The 25,533-nt window shown below is 35.2% G+C and overlaps 2 protein-coding genes across 2 annotated transcripts; both read left to right on the forward strand.

The window, feature by feature from the left end:
- The first annotated feature begins 230 nt into the window (after positions 1-230).
- LOC126715806 (mitochondrial outer membrane protein porin 4) lies at positions 231-9,431 on the forward strand. Its single transcript, XM_050416600.1, has 7 exons — positions 231-397; positions 2,186-2,266; positions 3,059-3,126; positions 5,439-5,549; positions 5,705-5,791; positions 7,723-7,931; positions 8,779-9,431. Exons 2-7 carry the CDS (start codon positions 2,218-2,220, stop codon positions 9,083-9,085), a joined length of 831 nt encoding a protein of 276 aa, XP_050272557.1. The 5' UTR covers positions 231-397; positions 2,186-2,217; the 3' UTR covers positions 9,086-9,431.
- A 1,185-nt stretch (positions 9,432-10,616) lies between these two features.
- LOC126715807 (protein YIP4b-like) lies at positions 10,617-15,101 on the forward strand. Its single transcript, XM_050416601.1, has 3 exons — positions 10,617-11,338; positions 14,324-14,398; positions 14,670-15,101. The coding sequence occupies exons 1-3, from the start codon at positions 10,826-10,828 to the stop codon at positions 14,928-14,930; spliced, it is 849 nt and encodes a 282-aa protein (XP_050272558.1). The 5' UTR covers positions 10,617-10,825; the 3' UTR covers positions 14,931-15,101.
- The last annotated feature ends 10,432 nt before the right edge of the window (positions 15,102-25,533 follow it).

The raw sequence follows: 25,533 nt of genomic DNA on the forward strand, positions 1-25,533 counted from the left end.
AAACGTCATTTCAAACTTTCCACACTGTCTTTCCGGTAATTTTAGATTCACCCAAAAAACTAAAAAAAAAATCATCAAAATCTCCACCTCACTTCACAGTGACGTAACACCCTCACGGACCAATCAACACCGTTCCTCGAATTCCAACTCTCCAATCAAAACCCAACTTTTCGCTCACGTTGCCGTGACCTTGAGTCAGCCAATTTGACCCTTTGTTTTTTTCTTGAGCACCACACACACACACACACTCATATAGACTCTCTGCTATATTTTCCTTGGCGTATAAATTTCACAGCTCTCTCTTCTCTTTCTCCTGAAGCGGTCCGTTAAGCGCCGCATCAGGGTTTTGTCGGCGATCGATTCTCTTCCAACTCCGACTACGATACTTCTTTTCTCTGTGAGTCCTTTTATTCAACTTCTACAGCTTTTTTTTTTAATTTTTGGATTGATGAGATTTGCTTGTTGATTTTGGTGAAAAAGTTTGTTAATGTGTTATGGCTTTATTAGAGTTTATAGTTTTAGACTATGCTTCAAATCTAACTGTGAAAACTTGAGCTTAAATTTATAGGTTTAGTTGTTTAGAAATGCCAATCATTGGTGCACATTCTTCTTAATAATGAGTTCAATTGAAATACCATTTAAATGCCAATGATAACATTACAAAAACAACAGTAACAAAGCCTTAATCCCAAATTTTTTGGAGTCGGGTATGGATTCCCAACAAGATTAGTTAGGGGTCTGTATTGGATCCATTCATGATACAGTGACTAGATTTTTTTACTCTGGCTGTCAGCCTACCTACCACAATCCTCCTACTTTTACGTTAGCGGAGTTATGCCAATGAAACATTGATGCCCTGATTTTTTCATTATATGTGTAACAAATGTGAAAGTTTTAGATGTATGGAAAGATTGGAGCATTGGTCGTTGAATTTGGAAAAAAAGAGCATACTACCTGGTTGATGAAATGTATTTTTCATGGGCCGTGTAGACTTGGACATGGTACCATTTCCTTTAAATCAAGTAGATGTATTTATATCCTCTGCTATGTTTGTGATGAAGGCGTGCCCGTGACATACTATTATACTAGTGTATTAAGCACGCGCTCAATGGGTCTTTAACTCATGACCTTACCCTCCAACCAATTATTATGGAGAAAGAAGTGCTAGTTAAGCTATAGCTCATTGGCATATTTTGGGTTGAAAAAAATCAACTTTACATATACAGTTTCATCTGGGAATTTCTTTCCCCCCTTTGCTTTATTGTGGACTATTTGATAATTGTAAAAGATTTATAAAGACCAGTCCTCTGATCATAATTTTGTGTCCTTCTAGATATTGTGAGTATTTTCTAGTGTAACTTCGGCATCTTGTGCATGGATATCACTTCTTACTGAAATTAAGTCTTTCAAATATTACTTCAATTCTGAGTGTGTTTCTACTTATTATGTTAGACTGATAACCTTTCCTGAGGTAAATATTCTTATAAATCTCCGACATTAGTCAAAAGTAGGTTCTGGAATAGTTATCTTCTAAGAAGTTTCTTCTTTCTTGTGTTTGAAGGTCCGAATAGCTTTCACAGATAGAGCTGCTTTATAAGATACCATTGACTAATAAGATGCTATCAAAAAGATCAGAGGCAGATATGCTTCCTTTTTTTTGTTATTCAGTTTTTCTTGGATACTTCATACCAAAGTGGTCACATGCCTTTTCCCTGTCTACATTGCCAGTGACGGGCAGAATGTGGTATGCTTTTATGCTGTATGAGAAACTGTTTATAAATCCTAATTTTGGTAGCACTGGGACTCATTACCCAGTTAACCACATAAGCCAGACTCTGCATTAGTCTCCAGCTCATTTTATTCTACAATATATATATATATATATATATATATATTATTTTACAGTGTATAGTTTCATTAGAGTCTTCCTTAAGTTATTTGTAGTCATGTTAGGTTATTTTCTGTCTATTCGCTTTGGGGTTGACATTTTTCCTTGGCTAGTTTAACTTAAGGATACCGTGCTCACATATATTTTTACACAAAACATATAACTGTATGTGCTGGTGGACGCATTCTTATGAACTGAGTCCTGTCTTTTTTTCTCATTTGTTATTTTTATCCCCATGCAAGATATAATGATGTTGTGTAAATCTACAACTTATGGTATTTATCATATTTGTGGCAGATTGTGGTACAAATCGTTTATTCTGGTTAGACATGGCTACCAGTCCAGCATCATTTTCGGATATAGGCAAAAGAGCAAAAGGTATCCCCGATTTGAAACATTTACATATGCCATATTCTTGTCTGCATATTGGGCTGTGTATTTGGATAACATGGGTTGTAGAATACAAAATTGTTGTAGTTTCTGTTTTTTTTTTTGACACCCCTGCAAGTTAACCAGAAGTTTAGCCAATTCAAATAGTGCAAGCACACTTGAGCAAAGGTGACAGTAGGATGTAACAATTTGGGGTAGCACTAAGTAACATTCACAAAGTTGGCAACATATGCTACATATTCTTTTACCAGGTATATTGTTAGTTGCATGACATCTAGTGCACCAACTAATGATTTTATTTTTCAAGTTCTGATTAGCAAGACCTGGCTTGTCACAGCTAAGTAAATCTGCGTGGATTTGATCTACTGACAAATGTGATGTATCTGTCCTTGAAATAAAGTGATTAATATAGTTGAGTTTGTCTATGAAGTTTTTTATTCTAGCAGATGGGCTGTGCCCTTATAAGAGGGAGAGTGATTGATGATTGTTACATAATTGGTAGATTTAGGATGTTTTGACATTGGGTTAGATTTCATTGAGTTTCCAATGGACAAGGTCCTTTAAGTGCATAGAAATTAAAAGAAAAGGGATATATTTAAATCTGCAGTACTTGAGCTAAACTGGTATAATAGTTAGATGTATCTAAAAAGGTCTGAGCCCTAGCTAATTTTGCAGTTATGATTTTGAATTGTTAGATGCTATCATGGTTTAACATTTAGTATTCAAACTTTGCTGTAACATGCTTATTTTGGTTGTGTTTAAATCTTCACTTTTATGCAGACCTCTTGACCAAGGATTACAACTTCGATCACAAGTATACTCTGTCATTGCAGGGCTCGTCTGGGCTGGTATTGTGTCTGATCCTACTTTCTGCTCTTAAATTCTTTGTTCTGCAGAACTTTGTTTTTCTTTAGGGCAGTTTGACTGGTTTACTGGGGAGATTGAAACTCTCTGCTTTAATTTGCTATTATATCTGATTCTTTTAAACAATGATTGTGCTATAGGCTTTTGAGTTTATGTAGGTCTTAGGAATCAGCTAAGATTGATTATTTGTAATGTGTTTTCTATTTCTACCCCCCACCCTTCTCCACTCTCAATTTTAAAGGTAATAAATCAATTAAAATTAAATGATGAATCTCAGGAAATTTTTTTAATAAAGTGTCAATCCTCAAGTCAAAAATCTTTAACAGACAGTTCAGTTATGACAATCTGTGTTCATCAGTTTCAGAGGTATATGAATCCAAGACAGCCAACGAGTGGACAGTTGGGATAATTAAGTCTAGTATGAATTGGCTTCTGATGTATCTCTAGATATTGAGTTATCTGTAAATTCTTCACTTCATATTCTTCCTCTTTATGGTGAGGTGAATTTTCTTTTTGATAAATAATATAAAAATAATAATAACTTTGATTGATATGGAAGAGATACCTTATGGCCAACGAGTTCTAGTTCAAAAGCAATCATCATCCTTTGTAAGAGCAAGGTGGAGGTGAGGTCGTGGGTTCCTGGGAGCATGTGTAATTACTAATAAAAAGAATAAAAAATTTTAGAGGAGATATCTCATGTCAAAGTACTCCCAAAGAATTACATTCTAAAGAGAGTCTGTAAAATCTACAATTGAATTCATATAACTAGTTCCAAGAGTGCATAACCACTTGAACAATGATCTCAAAAATAAGGACTTCAGCTCAATAACTGAAACCTACACCCCATTAAATGTGCAGTTGTTCCTCTCCCTTCAAATTACCTACATTAAACATCAGGGGTGAAACTCCAAGCAAAAAGCTTCCATGTTTACCAATTCAACTCCTTCATCCAAATAGTAAATCCACTACTCTTTTAGGCATCACCAAATCAACCTGAAACATATAATAAACAAAAGACGACAAAAATGATAAAAAAATTAAAATTAAAATAAACAAAAGATGACAACAACTGATCAATAATATCACCATTGCATTTGCACATACAACACCACTCCACTAATGTAATGCATCCCCTGTCAAAATCACCCCCCCCCCCCCCCCCTCCCCACAACACACACACACACACAAAAAAGGCAATCCTTTTCGGAGCCTTATTGCATCAAATACTTTTCCAAGAAAGACTCACTCCATTGGAATCTCTAAAAGCCACGTAATATGATCAAACATCAAACTTACTATTGCTATTCAACCTCCACCTCATACGATCAGTACCTTCACAAATTGGTATATTGGAATACAATGTATCAAACACGGAGTCCATCTATTCCAATTCCCGATTATTAATCTTCTAATTCTACCCCATGTACCTTTCCTGACCATGTTTGTTATTGATCTTCTAATTTTCTATGATTAGCACATTTGTTAACATGATTTAGCAGTGTTGAAATGTTTGGATAAATTATTTTTCAATTTGGAAGTTCTCACATGACTAGAGGATGCAAGTCAGGATTCTGGTTTCCTCAAAGGGAAGAATTTGTGTATGTCAATGAGCTCTGCCACAAATGGTTGTTCTTCCTCCCATATGAATGGGTGGACGAGGGTTAGGTCATGGTTTCAAAACCCACTGGTGCATTAGTTACTTACAATCCAAAAGGATTTATGTACTCCAGTCAATGTATTTGCATTTTTATCTGCTAAGTCTTGATTAGTAAAGCAAATTCATTTCAAGAATGAAGTTCATATCAGTATTTGTCTTGTCAATGGCCTTCATTGCTAAGAGTATTGGTCTCTTCTGACTGTTTGTCTCATGTTTTCATTTCTTTGCTGTTGTGATTTTTCTTTTTCTCTCTACATGTTCCTTTCTTCTTCTTTTTTCTCCCTCAATCAATGTTGGCCATAATTGCTGGCACTTCTGTATTCTGCACATGCATTTCTTTCTAAAGCAGCTTTGAAATAAGTGGTATGGAAGGAAATGGGCAAAATGTAATTAGAAATATTCCTCCATTTCCTGTATTAGAAATACAGAAAGCCAATGAGCTCTAGCTCAAATGGCACTTCCTTCCCTTTTAAGAACAAGGTGGATGTTTAGATCTTCATCCAAGGCATGCTCTATGTATACAGTAAATACTTAATCCAGAATTTGTTTTTATGCTAATAAAATAAAGTTTAATCTTCCTTCCTCTTGCTTATGATGTTGTGTAATGTACCCATATGCTTAATTTTTTTATGGCAGGGACTAACAGCTACAGGTTTGAAGAGGGATCAAATATTTGTTGGTGACATAAATACCTTGTACAAGAGTGGGAAGACTACAGTGGATGTGAAAGTTGATACCTATTCTAATGTAAGTGAGGAGATTCTGTCCTTTATACAAATTTTTGTGGTGTCTTGTAATGTTTATAGTGTAATCCATACCCATGGTACTGTTTTCAAGAAACTGGGCATGCCCCATGATTTGCATTTGTGATCTTGACAGATTTAAAGTATTTCATTTAACAGGTGTCTACAAAAGTGATCTTGAGTGATATCTTGCCAAGCACCAAAGCTGCCTTTAGCTTCAAGATACCAGATCATAAGTCTGGAAAGGTCAGTAAGATGCAATTAACGGAAATGAAATTGGTAAAAATTATGAACAAAAAATATAAAAGAAAAAAAAGGATGATAATCTCATTGTAGAATAATGATTTTTTTTTTTTTTTTTTAAGTGGTAATCTTTGGGATATTGTTTGTTCTCTATTTTTTCCATGAAATGTTTGTTTACATTGAGTTCTTTCCAGCTTGAGCTCCCAACAATTTTTAATCTTTTTAGAAGTCATCATGCCCAACCAAGATTCTTAATTTGGGAAGAGTGCCAAAATCAGTATGTGGCTATGTGCTGTTGTCTAAGTGTATTCCCCATTACCAGAATTCTTATGGGCATTTGTTTGGGGTTGGCATGGTATGGATGGTAATAAAGAAATAAGGAACAGATAAAGGAATAAGGGAATTGGTTGCCACAAATTCATGAATTAGGGAAGACCAATTTGCTGGTTCTCTGAGATTATAAAGAATAAAAAATAAGGTTATGATATATATTGGGTCAGGCAGGCTTATTTTACATTTTATATACAGTGCTTAATTTGAAGCTAGAATGTTGTAAGGTGGTTGACTGTAGTTAAGATAATTATAAACAGTATCCTCTTTTTGCAAAAACTTTGTAATCTATAATGGTTTCTTCTTGCTTTTGTTCCTTGCAAACAAGGCAAGAATATGGCCAATGAGCTCTACCTCAAATGACACCTTCTTTCCTTGTAAGGGCAAGGTGAGGATAAGGTCTTGGGTTCAAGACCCACTGGGTGCAAAAAAGGCAAGAAAGTGAATAAATGTGAGAAGATTTTGGATTGCTAAAATCAATGAGTTGAAACATTATTGGCAATTCTGGATGTCAATTTGCTAGGGCAGTGGTGATTTGTGGGAACTCTGATATAGGATCATTAGATCTTTGGGTTCTAATCTAGGCATTATGATGTCTAAGTATCATTAGATAACTAGTTTGAGATGCTAGCAGGCAGTCTAAGATGAGAAGCCCTACCCCAGACTCCATATTCATCATAATTTGTGATTAGAAGAGGGCATGAGACTTTCATCTCACACGGCTCCTAAGTTATAAAAGAAAGAAGAACTTGTCTTCTTTCCTTTTTTGATTACCTTCCTTGCGTATGTATAAGATCGAATCCATTCGATTTCTACAAAGGATTACTAATCCTTAACTTTTCGAGGAATCCTTTATCAATGGTTGTGAATGACCTATTTTTCTCAATCTTTTCGACCTTGGTTCCATAGGAGCAAGTCAGAAAGATTGAGAAATAGAACCATCTGATTTGATTCGTTCTCAATAGCCATGAGATGATCATGGGCAGTAAAAAGTATAAAATATGATGCGGTGGGGTGGGGTGGGGTGGGAGCCTGTTGGGAGAGAAACTTCTGAATTAGTTCAGCTAGTGTTTGAAATGTGCATCTACATTGAAGTTACATATGCAAATAGTCAATTATGAGATTGGGTTAATGGTTGAACAGAGGGTTTCCTTATTTGTCACTGTATTACTAGCATGTGTATGTGGATGTAAGGACTGGACGCAAGAGTGTATAGGTTTTTTTTTTTTTTTTTTTTAACTTACCTAACCAACCACTTTCCAATATACCATGATATGTCAATAAGGGATTGTTTTACATTGAAAAGTTGTTTTCAGTGAGCTCTAGTTCAAATGGTACCTCCTTCCCTTGTAAGAGGCAGGTGGGTGCATGTGTAACTTACCAATCAAAAAAAGATTTGAAATGCTGAAGGAGTTTATGGAAAAATCAATCAAAAAAGATTTCAAAGTACAGATGACATTGTGAAAAGAGTAATGAACGTCCAATGCTTTTATTGTTCTGGAAGCTCCTAATTTGGGATAATCTCAAGTTTTGATTCTTAATGGTAAAATGTCACATTCTGGCATCCTGAAAATATCTGACATTTTCTCTACTTTGTATCTCAGCTGGATGTGCAGTACATTCATCCTCATGCAGCAATTGATTCCAGTATTGGCCTGAACCCAACTCCTCTTTTGGAGCTTTCAGCTGCAATTGGGAGCAAGGATCTCAGTTTGGGTGCTGAAGTAGGATTTGATACCGCTTCTGCTAACTTCACCAAGTACAATGCTGGGATTGGCATGAACAGGCCAGATTACTCTGCATCAGTTTTACTGTAAGTTTAGATCAAACCTCACTTTCCTTGTTTTAAAGTATATTTATTCTTAGGGTTAATTGCATCTCTCCATGCTAAATTATAAGTTCATTTGCAATTTTCACTCTAAATTACATAATTTTGCAATCAACACCATAATTCGAGGTTTATTTAGAATGTCTACCCCACCATCCAAATTTAGTGGTAAGATTACAAATTAGGGGGCTGGTTGGGTGGTGAGATCCACTAATGTCAAAGTTTACATATTGGTTTCATTAATTTGCATGTCCACCCAATTAGCCTACTTGTATGTTAATTTTAACATTTATTTTGGATAGTCTGGTGGACACTGGACATTGCAAATTATTCTCAAATTAGCATGTCGATTGCAAACGTTTATAATTTAGGGTGGACATAACAAATGACCCCATGGCTAGGTGGATAGTCAAAATGTGTGTGTGCACACTAATTTGTTTCAACAAGGACCTTTTCTGGATTCATGCTTGCATTTTAGGTAACCTACACAAGGCCAGAAAAGGAAATGAGTGTATGTGTATGTGCGTGTGCACTTCTTTGTTTCAACAAGGACTAATTTGGCAGATAAAATTCAAAAGTATTTATCAGCTTAGATTAAAGCTTTTTACTGTGTCTTTTCTAGAAGCTTATTAAATGTTCTAAACTGATGCTGAGTAAAGTTAGATAAATGGAATTTCAATAAATCTTAGAAGGTCCTTTTGAGTTTTGTCTGTTTCCTGCTGACATACTAGTTTCTTTTCTTCCCTAACAACAGTTTCTGGATGGATATATTTTAATTACAAATGCAAGGTTAGTCTTGCTTGTAACCTGGAATATGTGATTGTTTATGCAGGACGGACAAAGGACAGGTACTGAAGGCATCTTATGTTCATCTTGTGAATCCTGTCAATGGGACAACAGTTGGTGCTGAAATGTCTCACAGATTAAACACCAATGAAAACAGTTTTGCAATTGGAAGCTCTTATGCACTTGATCAGTTAACTGTGGTAAAAACAAGATTCTCTGACAATGGGAAAGTTGCGATGCTATGTCAGCGTGAATGGAGGCCTAAGTCACTGGTTACTTTATCAGCTGAGTATGATTCAAAGGCCAGTAATGCAGCCCCGAAGTTGGGTCTTGCCCTTAGTCTCAAGCCTTGAGTACTGGATTGATCATGTTCGGCAATTTGAAATTAATACCTTTCAATGTGGCGTATTTCCTTCTCAAGTTCCAAGAGGGTATGTTTTACCCAAATTTTATTTAAATACCAAAGATTATTTGCTGTAAGGATGAAATGTGCTTTGAAGCAATGTTAGGGAAGGTGGACCCATTTTTGGGAAAAAGGAAAATTACAATGATATTTACATTTTTTTGTTCTGATTTTTGAGAATGCAATAGAATGTAGTGCATACTCAGACAGAATTGGTGACTCTCACGGGGATCTCAGCTTTAAATCCCATTTTGAGTATAATGTTGGTGCCGGAGTTTTCTGGCACAATTTAATAACTGATTTGGTCAATTACTACTATCTAATTTCTAGCTATTTTACTGCGTGAATGATAAGTGTATTTGCGCGGGTCATGGCAATGATCACGATGTCGTTAATTTGCTACTCATCAACACTGCAGCAAACCCACGAAATCAGCTGGATCTGATTGCTCATCACAGGTTACTGGCCGGTGGAACACCCATGCCTTGACAATAGGCAAGGAGTTAGCACTTACTAAATCCGAACCCTTCAGGTTAGATGGTAGCGGGCAATAGAAATTTGTTTAAACCTAACCTGGGGACATGATTTTCACTTGCTTTAGATATATGCAATGAGCTCTCTCACAATGGGTGGGCCCTATCCATTGTGAGTGGCATGTTGCATGCATCCCTAATAGGTAATGTTGTCTTTGAATTTTTAATGCAGTTCTCTTACCTTTGTCTATGTCCAGTTAGTTCTAATCCATTCTCCAATAAATGCAAACTTTTACCCAAATCGACCTAAATTTCATAACCTAATATTTCTGTCACCATTATTAATCCAACTTAAAAATTTAAAAATAAAATAATAAAAAAAAAAAAAGGTGAGGGAGGGACATTAAAAAAATACTATCATTTATCACTGGACTATCACTTGGAAGTTTTAGAAAGTTTTAGAGCCTCTAAAAAGTGTTCATTTAAAGGCCATGATTCAATGTGGAAAAAATATGAGCATTTAGATTTTGCTAACTCATTAACTCTAGTTTAATTTATTTATTCTACTAAAATATGAGCATTTAGATTTTACTAACTCATTAACTCTAGTTTAGTTTATTTATTCTACTTTAAATCATGACGTTTAAATGAAGAGTAAATCTAGTGTCACAAATTTTTCCACAACTTTATTACGTGGCGATTTATAAGTGATGGAAATAAAATAATGAGTCCATGATTTCATCACTCATAAGTTGCTATATAAAAAAGTTGTGAAAAAATTTGAGACAATGCACTTACTCTTAAATGAATTCTCTCCCTTTCAATTTCAATCGAAAGGATCTAAATCAAAGTGTTAAATTGAAGGATCCATATTCTCACCGGATACCCGACCCAACTTCTTTGTGACGCCTTCAATACCTGTCAACCCCTTGACGACGACGTTTCAAAGTGATTAACACGTTTAAGCTAACAGCAACAGAATTAAATAATAAAAAGTAACAATTAAAAAAAGAAAAGAAAAAAAGAAAAAGGAAGTTTCAGACTTGAGAGCGCAAGAGAGTCGCGTACCAAGAAAATTACCGATACCATTGTCCAATCCAATCCAATCCAATCCCAACGGAATCAACAATGCGAATTCTCTCTCTCACTAGATAGATAGATCTCCTCACCCATTCCTCACTCCCTCAGATCCCATTCTCTAAAACCAAAAAGCCAAAATGTCACACAGCGACACCATACCTCTCCACCAATCTTCCCAATCGGACATTGACGAGATCGAGAACCTAATCCACGCCAGCGTCCAATCCAGCTCCGCCACCGTCCTCCCCGCCCGTCCCCCAAGTCCGCCGCGCGCTTCCATCCCAATCTCATCCTCTCCTTCTCCTTCTCCCTCCCCCTTCATCTCCTCCAACCTCCCTCCTCTTCCCCCGACCAATCACAAGGTGCCATCTGTCCCCACCGCCCCTCCCCCGCCTCCCCCTCCCTCTTCCTCCTCGCGCGGCGTCGCTCCCACCGGGTTCGGACCTGCCCCGAACACCCTCACCGAGCCCGTGTGGGACACGGTGAAGCGGGATCTGTCGAGGATCGTGAGCAATTTGAAGCTGGTGGTGTTTCCGAATCCCTATAGAGAGGATCCTGGAAAGGCGTTGCGTGATTGGGATCTTTGGGGTCCTTTCTTCTTCATTGTCTTCTTGGGCCTCGCTCTTTCTTGGTCTGCCTCCGTCAAAAAGGTTTTCATTCCTTTCTCTACTCTTATTATGCTATAAATTTAGTCATTAAATTACCAATAGATCGCGTATTATTTGCTATTCAATGCTGCTTTTCGCCTTTGTGGCTTACTTCATCTTAAAATTTGATGGTCGCTAATGTAGCTTACTTGTTCGCTGATAAATTATCGATTGTCTCGAGAGCTTAAGCAGTTAGGAAATGGGATATTTGATCATGCAGTGGTTATTCTAATAGTCTTTTGTAATGTGTGGAACGGGTTTTTGATATTTTAAATGGGAGGTAGAGCGGAGTAGGGTTTGAACTCAGGATCACTTGCTTGCTTTGATACCACGATAAATTACCAATTGTCCTAAAAGTTTAAGTTGTTAGGAGATGATAAATTTAATCGTTACTACTTTGCTTGTTCTTCAACTTTATGATTGATGGTCGTTTTCTTTCTTCAGTGACCCGATGTAAACGTACAATTTGTTTTGAAAAGAAGTATTCTGTTCTGTGTCTCTGTTGTTTCACTTTAGAACCCTAAAATCCTTTGACCAACTATGTTTTCCAGTTGTCCTATTAAGGAGCTTGCTTATATTTCAAGTGATAAATGGCATTGCAATTTTTGTTATTGATCTTCTTTTTCTTTTTTCTATGGAAACAATTTTGGGGCATTGAGTTCTTTGCTTGTTACTCAGCATTTGTAGTTTCTTTCATATTAAACTTAGTAATTTGTGTTGCTAGATGTGGAACTCTTCATCAGGTTTTTGAGTCAGATTGACAGAGAGAGTGTCTTTTGTATTATACTATCCAAATTGTGCTCATCATGTTCCGTATTGTGTTACATCTTGCCATCTTGGTAATTGGTATTTTATGATACTTAATCTACATAAGAATTAGAAATGAATGCATTTGGGAGATGAGATAGATATCAACAAGTAAAAACTTATTAAGTAAGCTCTAGTTTAAATGAAATCTCCTACCCTAATTCAGCAAGGTGGAGGGTGAAATTGTGGGTTCAAAACCTACTGGTTGCTTGTGTTATTACTGATATAAAAGTAGGACAATATTAGAAAATGATGCTCAGGATTGTGGTGGCAGTGTAGGTTTACTGATGTGGGTCAGCAAAGGGAATATCATTAGGTTTTGTGGCCTGGCCTGCCTGGGGCTTAATGTAATGGCAGCTTTGACTTGAGGGATGGGTTTTGTTGTTAGCAAGGGCTTGGCTTTGGCATGGGTTTGTTTTGTTCGTCCAAGCAGATATTGGGAGTTGGGTGGGTTGTGAGTAGTGGTTTGGAATTTTTGAGGCCATTGCTGGTGGCGGTTGTGCTATGGGTAATAGCATAGCTCTTTAATGGTGATTGGGGCCTTTTTCTGGGTGAGAGTTTGATAGGGGTGGGGTTGGCTTCTGGGGGCTTTTGGTCACATGTGTAGTGGGTCTTTTTGCTGTGTATGGCTTGGTGATGATTATTTGAATGTGGAGAGGGGTTTACTGGTTTCTGAGCAGCTAACTACTTTATTGTTGTGTTTTTTCTTCTGCTGCTGCATGTTGATTTCCTATCATGACTGTTACTGCCTTGTTGGTGGTTGTTGTCTTTGTTATGGAATTGATTGTTTTGGGTGGTAGTTTGGGTTTTATTTGTGGAGAGAAGAAAGGGAGAGAACTATTTTTTATTTACCAAAAAAAGGGGAAGGGGGAGAGAGAGAGGGATGTGGCTGACAGCTGGAGAAGAAATAGAAGAGAGGAGAGAATAAAAAGGGGATTGCCACGTCAGATAAAAAATGGCACGCTTTCTGTTAGGGGTTTGACTTACCTCCAATACTTTTTTAACTGAAATCTCCTTTTGTTTTAATGAGAAACTACCACATCACCTACTAACTAAATAAAAGGTGGAGCTTAAAGCCCACTACCACTTGCTATTGTGCATTTAAAACAAAACGAGACCTACAGTAAAAAAGTACTGGAGGTAAGCCAAACCCTTCTGTTAGCCACTTCTGCTAGAAAAGCAATGGTAGATAGATGAAAGGAGTAATTGTCACATATGAAATATTTTAGGTATGTAATGGTAACATTTTGAATTTTTGTAATCTTAGAACCTAAATGTGTTATTCATCTATCGTACCCCCTGTATTCTTGATGTATAAGTTCTCATCAATAAAACTTACTACTAGCAAAAAAAAAAAAAAAAATGTACTTTTCAAATTTCAATGACTAAAACTTCTAACCAATTGGTTGACTTCTTGTCGAAAACTGTATCTCTATCATTTTCTATAACTCATTATTAAAATTACTTTTTTTTTTTTCTAGATGTATCACAAATTTTTCAATATACATTGGTCAAAGCCAGACATATTTTTGTCATTGAAGATTACTGTTGGCCTGAATTGCACAGTTGCCTGTTTGCATTCAATACTTCTTTTCTGTATTTGTTCTAATGAAGAAAGATTTCTGGCTTATTTGATTATGGAGCCTGTAATTATGCTATTAATTTAATCATCTTCATACTCTACCATCGATTACGTTTTCCGTAGTAATTTCTACTTAAATTAAACGTGTGGTTATTTAGCTCTAGCTCAAAAGGCACCTCCTCCCCCATAAGAAAGGGTGGAGGGTAAGGTCTTGGGATCAAAACCAACTTTTAGTGCGTCGTGTGTGTTTAAATTCACATAAAATTTTTTTTTTTTTTTAAAGTAAAAAACTTGGAGATGCAGAAAGTGAATGACGAAATATGTATTTCTTTCCAATAAAGAGGCATTTTTTTTTTCTCTACAATTGAAGTACTTCATATTTCATTCCTTTTCAATCTTTTTGCTCTTTCCTTTTACCTTTTTGTGGCTGTGCTTCTTACCTTTTCCTTAGGATATCATTTCCAATGTAGGTTTGATAGTACATCCCAATAGGGGGTGGCCATACTTGTTTAATTTATCCCTCTCATCATTTTATTTCTCAGTTAAATCTAATATGTTATACTTGGCTTGTTACCAACATTCTTTTCTATAATCTCCAGTCTGAGGTTTTTGCTGTTGCGTTTGCGCTTCTTGCCGCTGGTGCTGTAATTCTGACATTGAATGTACTACTACTGGTAAGTTTCTCTCTCATTAACTTCTTTTTTGGGTATTAGATTATCAGCTTCCTTCCTGTTAGACATCCAAATTCTTGAAATGTAGTCTATGATTGTGTGCAAAAAGATTATGATAGTACCCAAATGTCGATAAATTGAATCTAGGAGATATGACAGCATGCATATGTCCTGTAATTTTTATTTTTTATTTAGAGTAGAAAGAAAAAAGTTAGTCTTCATACATAGTAAGAGGTTGACTTTGGCTGTCATTTGTTTACAATCCTTATTTCAGGGTGGACACATAATCTTCTTCCAAAGTCTAAGTTTGCTGGGTTATTGCTTGTTCCCTCTGGATGTTGGAGCTATAATCTGCATGTTGAAGGACAATGTGATATTGAAAGTGATTGTGGTATCTGTGACGTTGGCATGGAGCTCCTGGGCTGCATACCCTTTCATGAGTTCAGCAGTCAACCCTAGGAGAAAAGCCCTTGCACTCTATCCTGTTTTTCTCATGTATGTATCTGTTGGTTTTCTCATCATTGCCATTGATTAAAACATTAGCAATGCTCATTATAGAGACTCCCATAAGTATTATAATAGGAATTTCATGTCATGTTAAATTCTCTCATGTTACTGTAATTTTTGACTTCTGAGTTGATGTGTTTGTTGACAATTCTGCCGATATTATATACTAGTTGTATGAAACAGTCTATGTGATTCTTTATCCTTCTGTGTCATGCATTTTGAAAGTGAAGATTTGAGTTAAAAGGTAATTTATATTTACAGATCTCCTTTAGTTGGTAATTACAATTGTAAAATGGTTTTTTTAGATTAACAATGCCATTATTAGTTTTTCTGAGTACAAGATTCGCCACGTTTCTACGTATTATTTCATGCATTTTGAAAGTGAAGATTTGAGTTAAAAGGTAATTTATATTTACAGATCTCCTTTAGTTGGTAATTACAATTGTAAAATAGTTTTTTTAGATTAATAATGCCATTATTAGTTTTTCTGAGTACAAGATTCGCCACGTTTCTACGTATTATTAAAAATAGTAGTCAAATTAGTCAAAGCCAGATCCAAAATGAAAAAGTAGCACCCCTTAGTCCTGGAATTGAGCCGTTTAAGTGCTCAACTTCAACCCATCCATTCATTCATAGACGAAATTGCGGGTAATATGGCTAAGGAGTGGAGTTTTGTCTGGAATTTTCGGCGAGTCTTATATTACTGCTCCAAAATGTTTCCTATACTTCTTAGTGCCCGTCTAGTTAAAAGCTTTTTGGGCCAGAATCACATTGACAATTCGAAAACATGCCCATAGGGCATTTGGTAAAATTTTGAAATCATGCTTCCGTCCCTAGACATGAAAAAAGTACATTTTTGTGTTACATCTCTGAAGCAGCAAATGAAAAAGTACAAAAGTAAAGGCAAATAACTACTTCTTCAAAAAGCCCAAAAGTAAAGGCAAATAACTACTTCTTCAAAAAGCCCGAAGCAGCAAATAACTACTTTCTCAAAAAGCCCAAAAATAAAAGGCTGAAACAAACTCACCCTTAATAAACAACTAAACACACCAATAACTTTTATCTTAAAACCTGCTTAATAATGCGTTTTCTATTTTGCCAAGCCTGTAATGGAAAATATAAAGAATATAGATAAGCCAGCAAATGGAACTTTCATTTTTGGCATGCATGGAAGCCCCATCTGTGGATCTAACGGAGCTTGCATCTTTGGCATGCATAGATAGACCAAATATGAGGGGATCAAAGTTAAATTTGTCTGCAAATTTTTTTTTCCATCAGTGTATTCTAATTAGAGAATGTTGACACAACTATATAATTGACCTACATCCACTTGTTATTGTCGCGCATCAGCTACTACATAAACTTCAGACATATCAATAGCTGGAACTTATTTTTTGTGTTATGAATTGATTTCAATTGGTGGAATTTAAGAAAGCCAAGGTACATGCATGTAACACGAAATTTGTCTCTGGTTGTGGGGCATGGCATAGATATTAGTAAGTAGTTGATTTCTCCGTTGAAGTTTTTGCTCCAATATTGTTAATGCTTCATTTCATGGCGCTTCTGGACCAATTAACTTTACATATTGGCAAATCCCAACCTTGTGATCCTTCAATCATCATAGTCATATATAGTCAATGCCAACAAAACCAACAATTACATATGCATTCTGGATAGGCATAGCCGAAACAGAAATAAAAACATAACTACGTAGTTGTTATGATAGGACACTAGGGACATCATTGTCTCCCCCTATGTATAGAGTGGTGGCTACTTAGTTGTTCCTTCGCGAATTGTAAGGAACTACCTAGAAGCCATTGGTCAGAAGAAAAGGTTGAAGTGCCATTAACCTGTAAATTTACTATTTGTTAGTAATGTATTTTGCTCATTACACCAAAGAAAAAAAGATGGAAGAAAACAAAACAAAACTCTTTCTATGGTAGCACATGGATCCATGTGTTACAAGCAATAACAATCAAGTAATCGATGAAGTTTGTTTGATTTTTCTAGATAATTCTCTTCTTTTCTCTATTTTCATTAATAGAAATGAGAATATGAAGTTTTCCTGAAAAGGAAAACTTAATACCTGTTTGGATAACCTCTGCGTTTGGGCAATTTTTTTTTTTTTTTTTTTTTTTATGCACGCGTTTTAGGAGACACTATGCACTGTTCAGTGGGTCCCGTGCATTATTTACGGGACCCACAAGTACTTTATTCAAAAAAAAATTAAATGGGTCTCATGGTAATATTCATTCATTTAAAAATTATTTTGTTTCAGTGTTTTCAGTTTTCAATTTTTATTAAAATAAGCGGTATCTAAACGAATATTTAGATTAAAACTTAAAAGTAGTTAATCATCATTTCTATTTGGGAAACAGGACTAGTCTCTTTATGTTCTGTCCACATCTAAATTCCAACTAGTTTAAAAGATAAACACTGCATTTCTATAATGTATCAGTAAAACTAATCATAACCTTCCATCTATGCTTAGCTAACTTTGCTTTTGTTTTTACTCTTTCATCTGTTATTTTGTCTGTTTAAGTTTTTTTTTTTTTTTTTTTTTGGAGAAACAAGTCTGTCTGTTTAAGTTGTTAAATGATTTTCTTGGATATCAAATCTGCAAATTCACGTGACAAATCCCTGTCAGTGTTCTAGACTGTTGAGTGTTGACACACTACTTTGTTTATATCTTCACTCAAGTGGGATTTTCCTTGTGTGTATAATGTTGAGGATGGGTATAAAAATAAATAAATAAATAAGAAACTGTTCTAGTAATGGTTCTTTGAACTTCAAGGACCTTTTAATACATATATGATTTTTATTTGGGGTAGAGAGATTACTTTTTTTTTCTTTTTTTTTCCATTCTATTTTCTTAAAACTTTCAATTAAAGATTAATCACTGTTTGCGACAGATGGGTCAATAGCGGGATAAATCGCTGGCCTTAGGAGTTTTTTCAAAGTGCTAGTACCTGGACTTGAACTAAGGAGCACCTAGTCAAACCCCAGACAGCTACTTTGAGACTGAGTGTCCAACCACTCGACCAACTCCACTGGGTTAGGGTAGAGAGATTACTGGTCATGCACATTGTACTCTATCTTCTTCCTGTAGTCATAGCCTCATAAGTAAAATGCATGTGCATATTTCATGAGAAAAGTTTTGAGTATGAAAATGGGAGAGACATTATCACTCGTGTCTTCCCATTGCTTTCATACTGTTTCCAATTCCACACCTTCCACCATAGCTGCATATCATTTTCTAGTCATTGCCTTTTTTATTCCCCTATGACAACGTTTATTTTTCGAGTAATGTGACACTTCACTTTTCATAATTTGTTGTTAATGGTTACATAATTTATTTGTTGTAAATTGACATAATTTTCCTACGAATTTATCATTTGAAATCATTTTTATAATAAAACAATCATATTTTTTTTAACAAATTAGAAATATTATTACATAAATACCATACCCCTTCTCCTCTAGAACTTGAACGAGGCCCTATGATACCTCATGCACTAAAAAAAAGTAAAATTTTGGAATTGGCTTAACTCATCCATGGTAAAAGTAAAACAATATATCATATTAACAGTAATTAAAAAAACATTTAATTATTAATTACTAGGACCCAAATTTCATATAATTTTTTTTTATACAAGATAAAAATTTTACTCTAGTCTAATTTGTGTATATATATGTGAAGCTTCTTCTTAAAAACTAGAACTCTATCCGTTATTCTCCATACTTCACAAACACTTATACTTATAAAATAACTATCATATTAAAAGTACACGGTAAATTTCATATAATTTTTACCGTGGCGGTACACAAATGAGCAGTAAATGCAGAAGTGCACAGAATTAGAACAGAACCAAATTGTGACCTGCAAAACATGACACAGTTTTATCGTAACTATTGTTGTTGTTGTTGCGTTTACGCGTAGACAGGGAGTCGTACGGTCAAGCCTGTTGGATCTTTGCTGAGTTATTACTGGGCAGTCTGTGCATATACAATATTGTAACTATCGCTTGGTTTACGTGAGCTTGGAATTTGTACGGCCATACAGATTCTGAAGCTAAAAAACAAAGATAGAAAGAGATAGAGACAGAGATTTTTAAATGCTTTTTTACGTAATGGGTGAGTCTTTCTTGTAAGTGGGTAGTTGAGTTATTGGGCATGCCGCACGCGGGTGACCAAATAATGCATGCATAAAGAGTCAGAGAAACAAGTCCCAAAATGATTCCCTTTAACATTAGGGTATGTTTGATTAGAATGGTGAAAAAGTAGAAAGATGAAAAATTAGTAGGAAGATAGAAAATATTTAGTTTTTTGTCGTGTGTGTTTGGTTGGAGGGGTGAAAAAGTAGAAGGGTGGAAAACTCTTTTGTTTTGTTGAAAATAAAAGTGAGATGATAGAAAATGTAATTTATATAAATTGATTATTATACACTTGTTACATAATAGGTAAAAAATAGATTTATTTATACTCATTAAATAATATAAAATTTACCAACAATTATATTTTTCAATGAGAAGTATTACGTCCATAACATTTTTCGCAATACTTTCACAACAAAATTTATATGAAAAATTGTTACTAGTTCTAATTTGAACCCACCATTGAAATTATTTTTTTACTCACCAATATTAACTAATAACAATCTGTTCCTTAAAATTTATTGTAAAAATATTGTGATGACATTACTCAATTAAGATTTTTTATTCATTATATTATTTCCCCTTTTCCCAGCCTTCATTTCATCCATACGTTTTACTTTTTTCTTTTTTTCTTCTTTTTCTCCTCCACACACATATGTGTGTGTGTGTGTGTGTGTGTGTGTGAGAGAGAGAGAGAGAGAGAGAGAGAGAGAGTAAAGTTTCATATAAAATAAAATAATAATGAGAGAAGAGTAGATGGTTAACTTAATTGATAGCTCTATATCATCAGGCCCCCAGATCTCTTATACAACCATCAGAAACTTTATCAGTTGAGCTAACTGGAACCCACTATAACTTAATTGACCTAAATTCATATGTTTAAACTTTTGAATTAAGTGGTATCATTATATATTATTATATTAAGGGTTTTATTAATGTATGTCCTTATGGCATATATTAGTAAATCAATTTATGAAACTTTTTATGGAAAAATGAAAAAGTGATTAATTGTTTTGATAGGTTTTCAATTCCCCATAAAAACTTTCTCAGAGTGGATAATTAACATATGCCCTTAAGACATATATTAACTGAACCCTTATATTAATTAGTTTGGTTAACAGGTGTCTTTAAGAAATCTGTTGATAGACAATTTTTAAAAAGCGATAATATCACTTCTATGAGAAATTAATATAAAAAATTGTCAAAAAAGTTAGTTACTTTTTTCTTTAATTATAAAATTTCAAAAAATATATTTCTTAAACCAATGTTCTTACTCATTTGGAGTCTCCGATTGATAGCTTTGATATGGATTTGGGGAGAACATTGGATTTTTTTTCCTATTATATATATTAGCTTGTAACACTATACATATACATTGATATATTTAAAAGATACACATTAAGATGCATAGTATAATCTTACATATATAATTTAAATATTATTGATAGTCATTCTTATATTTTTTTTTAACTTTTTAAAAAGTTTGGTAAGAATGTTATTAGGTAGAAAATGTAAATTGTCAATTTTTAAATATTTTTATATTCATTAATTCTAGACTCTTTGGTTTTTGTACACAATAAATCACTTGAATGGATATTTATGATATGATCTCATATTTGATTCCAAAATTAAGAAATAAAACTCTCTCTAAAAAATAAATAATTTAGGACACATGGCACAAAATTGGACTTTAATTGTAGAATCTAATTGGATTTTTTCTAAACTTTACCTATTAATATATATAATTTTTGTGCTAAATGAATTGTTTTTAGTTATAAAAAAAAGGCTCATAAATATAAAATCATTCAAACTCTCTATTACTCTAATTTTATATATAGTGTTAGATATATGATTATGTTTCTTATGATTTATTTATATTGGACTCGTCGTTTTCTACTCTAAATTAACTCATTTGACACAAAAATTAAAAAATTTCAATTAGATAGAACACGTGCCGTAAAATTAAACTCTAATTGAAATCCAATTTTTACACTAAACTAACTAACTTGATTCAAAATTTTTAAAATTTTGATTAGATGGAACATGTGGCGCAAAATTAAACTCTAATTGAATTTCAATTTAAAATCTAATTAGATTTTCTATCATCTTTACTTATATATATATATATATGTGTGTGTGTGTGTGTGTGTGTGTGTGTATACGGCATACGACCACAAGCCCATTTATCTTGGGCCCAGGCCAAAATAGGACCATAAATATTGTCAAGCCCAAGCCCAGTGTCATGACCAGCTCATTTTTCATAAGCTTGGCACGTGAATGCCACCCACGTGTAGGATGGTCGATAGGTATCCATGTGATGGGCAAAAATGCCTCAGTAGCTTGGGAGTGTCACGGGGAATCACGCTGCCAAGCAATCTTTTGGAGGCTAGCGCCAGTTCCAACATCCTTGACACCATTCCCAATAAAGCATATTCCTTGTCAAGAATAATCAATTTGGGCCCCACCCACACGAGTGGAATCAAAGGTAATCATGATTCCCCCACTAACCTAAAGCTATAAGCAAGAGAAAGCAAGGAGGTAATGGGGTTGGATATGAGGGAGAGAGAGAAGAGAGAGAAAAACACATCTTTAGCTTGTGAGAGCTTAAGGAGGGAGGCTAGGTTGTGCAAGGCAGTTCTTTCTTAAAGTTCGGCTAGGAGCTACCTAAAGTAGAAAACCCATTACCCACTATATAAGTAAATTATGTGTCCAGCCCAAGGTTCGATCTAACAAGGAACATTGGGTACGCACAATTGGCGCCGTTTGTGGGAATCTCCTACATAGCTGTAGCTCTACCGAGGTTCAAGTGAGGGGGATGTCTAAATGGCACTCAACAAGTTACGCCGCTAATAGGTCTAGAGGCTCTTATTGGGGTTTTAGCTGGCGGGAAAAAAGGTATAAGAGAAATGAGGATTGAAGACGTGAACGAGGTAGGGAACATTGTGTTTCGAAGGAGGGATCGTCCCACACGTACCGGTCAATGTCGGACATCCCCGAACATGAGCATCATGATAGGAGGGATCAAGAGCTAGAACGCCTGTGTAGGATGGTGAGGGACTTGGAGTTAGAAGTACGAGGAAGGCGTCGATGAAGAAACCGTGATGAACATGCTAAAGGGTCTGTAAGTGTGAAGGGCAGTCATAGAGAAGCATCCCGTCAGTCTGGTTCCCATTGTTCTAGGGATCAGTCTAGGGATTACGTCGACAGAGGCTCGGTTTCCCCTGAAGGGCGAAGGCCCCAAAATGCCGCGTTGGGCGCTATGAGCTAGGCATTACATAAAGCTGCTCAGTCACCGTTTTCGACAAAGATCAAACGAGCACCTATGCAGAGCAGATTTACTAGACCCCCATTTATTTCTTATGATGGGAAAATAGACCCAGTACAACATGTAAGCCATTATATCCATATGATGCCCCTTCATAATCATAACGATGCATTGATGTGTAGGGTGTTTCCCTCTAGTCTCGAGCCCACTGCTTTGAGGTGGTTCAACAAGTTAAGGAATGACTTGATTCATAATTTTGCAAAGCTAATTCAAGAGTTCGGGGTCCGGTTTATAACCTGTAGCCGGGTACCACAACCAATGGACGCGTTGTTGTCTATGAAGATGGGAGTCAGGGAAACCCTTCAGAGTTACACTAGTAGGTATTGGGAACTGTACAATGAGATCGGTGGGGGTAATGAAAAAATCGTAGCAAGCACTTTTAGGCTGGAATTGCCTGAAGACTCTGAATTACGAGAGTCGCTGACGAGGAGACCTCCAAATATGAGGCAACTTTTAAGGCACGTTAAGGAGTATAAAAAGCTTAGAGGATGATCAGCAGCAGAGTAAGGGTAAGGCACCGACCGTGCTGCAATATTCGAAAGAGTCCCGACAAGGGGGTTTTCAGCCAAGACCTATAAGGGATTTAAGGATCCAAGAACCCAGTGCTCGGGCAGGGGAAGTCAGTGTGACGTTTAAGGAACCCGTGCACAAAATTTTGGACTGAATAAAGAATGAGTCATACTTTCGGTGGCCGAGCAAGATGGGGGGTGACCTATTAAGAAGAAATCATAATTTGTATTGCATTCCTCGTTATTTTACACTAAATTAACTCATTTGGTACAAAAATAAAAAAAAATTATATTAGATGGAACACATGTCGCAAAATTAAATTCTAATTGAAATCCAATTTTTATATTGAATAAACTCACTTGACACAAAAATTTAAAAACTAAGATTATATGGGACATGTGACTCAAAATTAGACTCTAATTGAATTCCAATTTAAAATCTAATTGGATTTTCTCTCAACTTTACCTATTATTATTATTATTATTATTTTATATATATATATATATATATATACAGATTTGTTTCCTTTTACTTATAAAGACTTAGCTTAGTAATAAAAAAATTGCCGTAGTTTCCTATATAATAAATTGTATTATTATGATTCAATCTCAATTTAATTGAATTTTATATTGATTAAGAGATTATAAAAAATTTATGAGAGAGAGAATATTTAGTGCCATGGATATTAGACTATCATATGTAATTGTTCTACCAATATTTCATATATATATATATATATATATATATTTATAACTTTTCATATTTAACCACATTCTATGATTCAATCTCAATTGAATTAGATTTGAAAAAAAAAAAAAATTGTGAGAGTTTCAATCTATGACGTTTGTTTCTGATCATAGCTATTTATTATTAGATCAAGACATCAATCAGTTTTTAGTATAGGCGGTGATTGAACCCCGAATCTCTTATTGAATTATCAGAAATTTTACCAATTACCCTAACTAGAACCCACTTAGATTTGAAATTAGTTAAGAGGGTCATGTACCTTAATGACATTAACTGGTATTTTTTTTATAAGAGGAACTAGAGTTCAAATATTTTATGTCTCACTTATTATAATAATTTATCAAAAAACAAGTAAAAGACCTTTTTTTAATTTTTAATTTTTTTTATATAATTTGATAGTTGGGGGAGGGAAAATTAAAAACTTGAACATATTCATTTAGAAACATCAAGAATTGTCAATTGAGCTACAAAGCTCTAAACAAAAGGAGAGAGAGAGAGAGAGAGAGAGAGAGGTGCCATTGAAAATACATTATCAAATCTAATTGTTCCAATGTTTCATCTTTAAACCATAAATTACGATTCAATCTCAATTAATTGAATTTGAAATTGGATATCTCTATGCTAAGAGACTTGTAAGTCAATAAAATTACCTATTCTCCTTTAAATAGAGAACTAAGATACAAATCTCATTGTTGTAATCACCAAATTAAAAAAATTGAGTACTATATTAAATATACTTAATATTTTTTTTTATATAAATAAATATTGGAGGAATGAGAAGCGAGTTCCAACTACATAAATGAAATATCAAATATATCATTATCACACTAGAACTCTTGAACTCCTTCATGTAATATTGGTACATGGAATTTTTTCTTTGAAAAATAAAATTTTTGGCATCTGACTTTGAATTATAGACTATTTAGAGCATCAGCATCAAAGGATGCTATCCTATTTTATTTTACCATCTCAAAAAGCCACTTTATTACTTATACCATACCATTTTACAATACCTCCCACATCCTAAAACTCTATTTTTATTAAAATATTATTTTTAAATATTTCTTTTTTTTTTTTTCTAACCGTAACTTTTGGTTTTCCTGGGCTTTTCCAAACCCATCACCACACACACAAACACAAACCATCAAACCTTAAACAGAGCCAACACACACTGCATCAAACCAGTTGGAGCCAACGATCAACCAGAAAAACCCAACCGTCAAAAATACCCAGAAAACGCCGATGATCAACCCAGAAAAACCCAGCGGAACAAAAACCCAGAAAAACCCAAGCCACCACTGCCCATTGCTCACCAAAATCCCACCGGAACAAAAACCAATATTAAAAAAAAAAAAAAAAACCCATCGAAAACCCAGAAGAACCAGCCAACCATGCGATGACCCACGTTGATCTCCACCAAACCCATCACCATGACCCACACCGATCTCACCATGACCTCGCCAGACCCAAACACTGGCGATCTTTGACAACCAACAACCCACTTCAGCCACAACCCAAACACCGGACCCAACCACGATCCACGACCCACAATCCACTTCAGCCATACCCACCTCTTCCTTTAAGAACTGGTCACAGCAAAAAAAAAAAACCCAGATCAACCCCGATCAAAACCCAGACACCGCCGTCGCTAGATCAATGTTTCCTCCATCGTTGATCAACCCAGATCAACCACCAAAATTCCATCGGAACAAAAACCCAGACATCGCCAATTGACCCCGATCACAACAGGAAAAAAAAAAAACCCCATATCAACCCCGATCAAAATCCAGACACCGCCGCCACTGCCGTCGCTAGATCAACGTTTCCTCCATCGTTGATCAACCCAGACCAACGTTTCCTCCACTGTGATGTGTGATGTTGATGTTGGGAGGAGG

The sequence above is a fragment of the Quercus robur genome, chromosome 2, assembly GCF_932294415.1.
Source record: "Quercus robur chromosome 2, dhQueRobu3.1, whole genome shotgun sequence".
Taxonomy (NCBI): Eukaryota; Viridiplantae; Streptophyta; class Magnoliopsida; order Fagales; family Fagaceae; genus Quercus; species Quercus robur.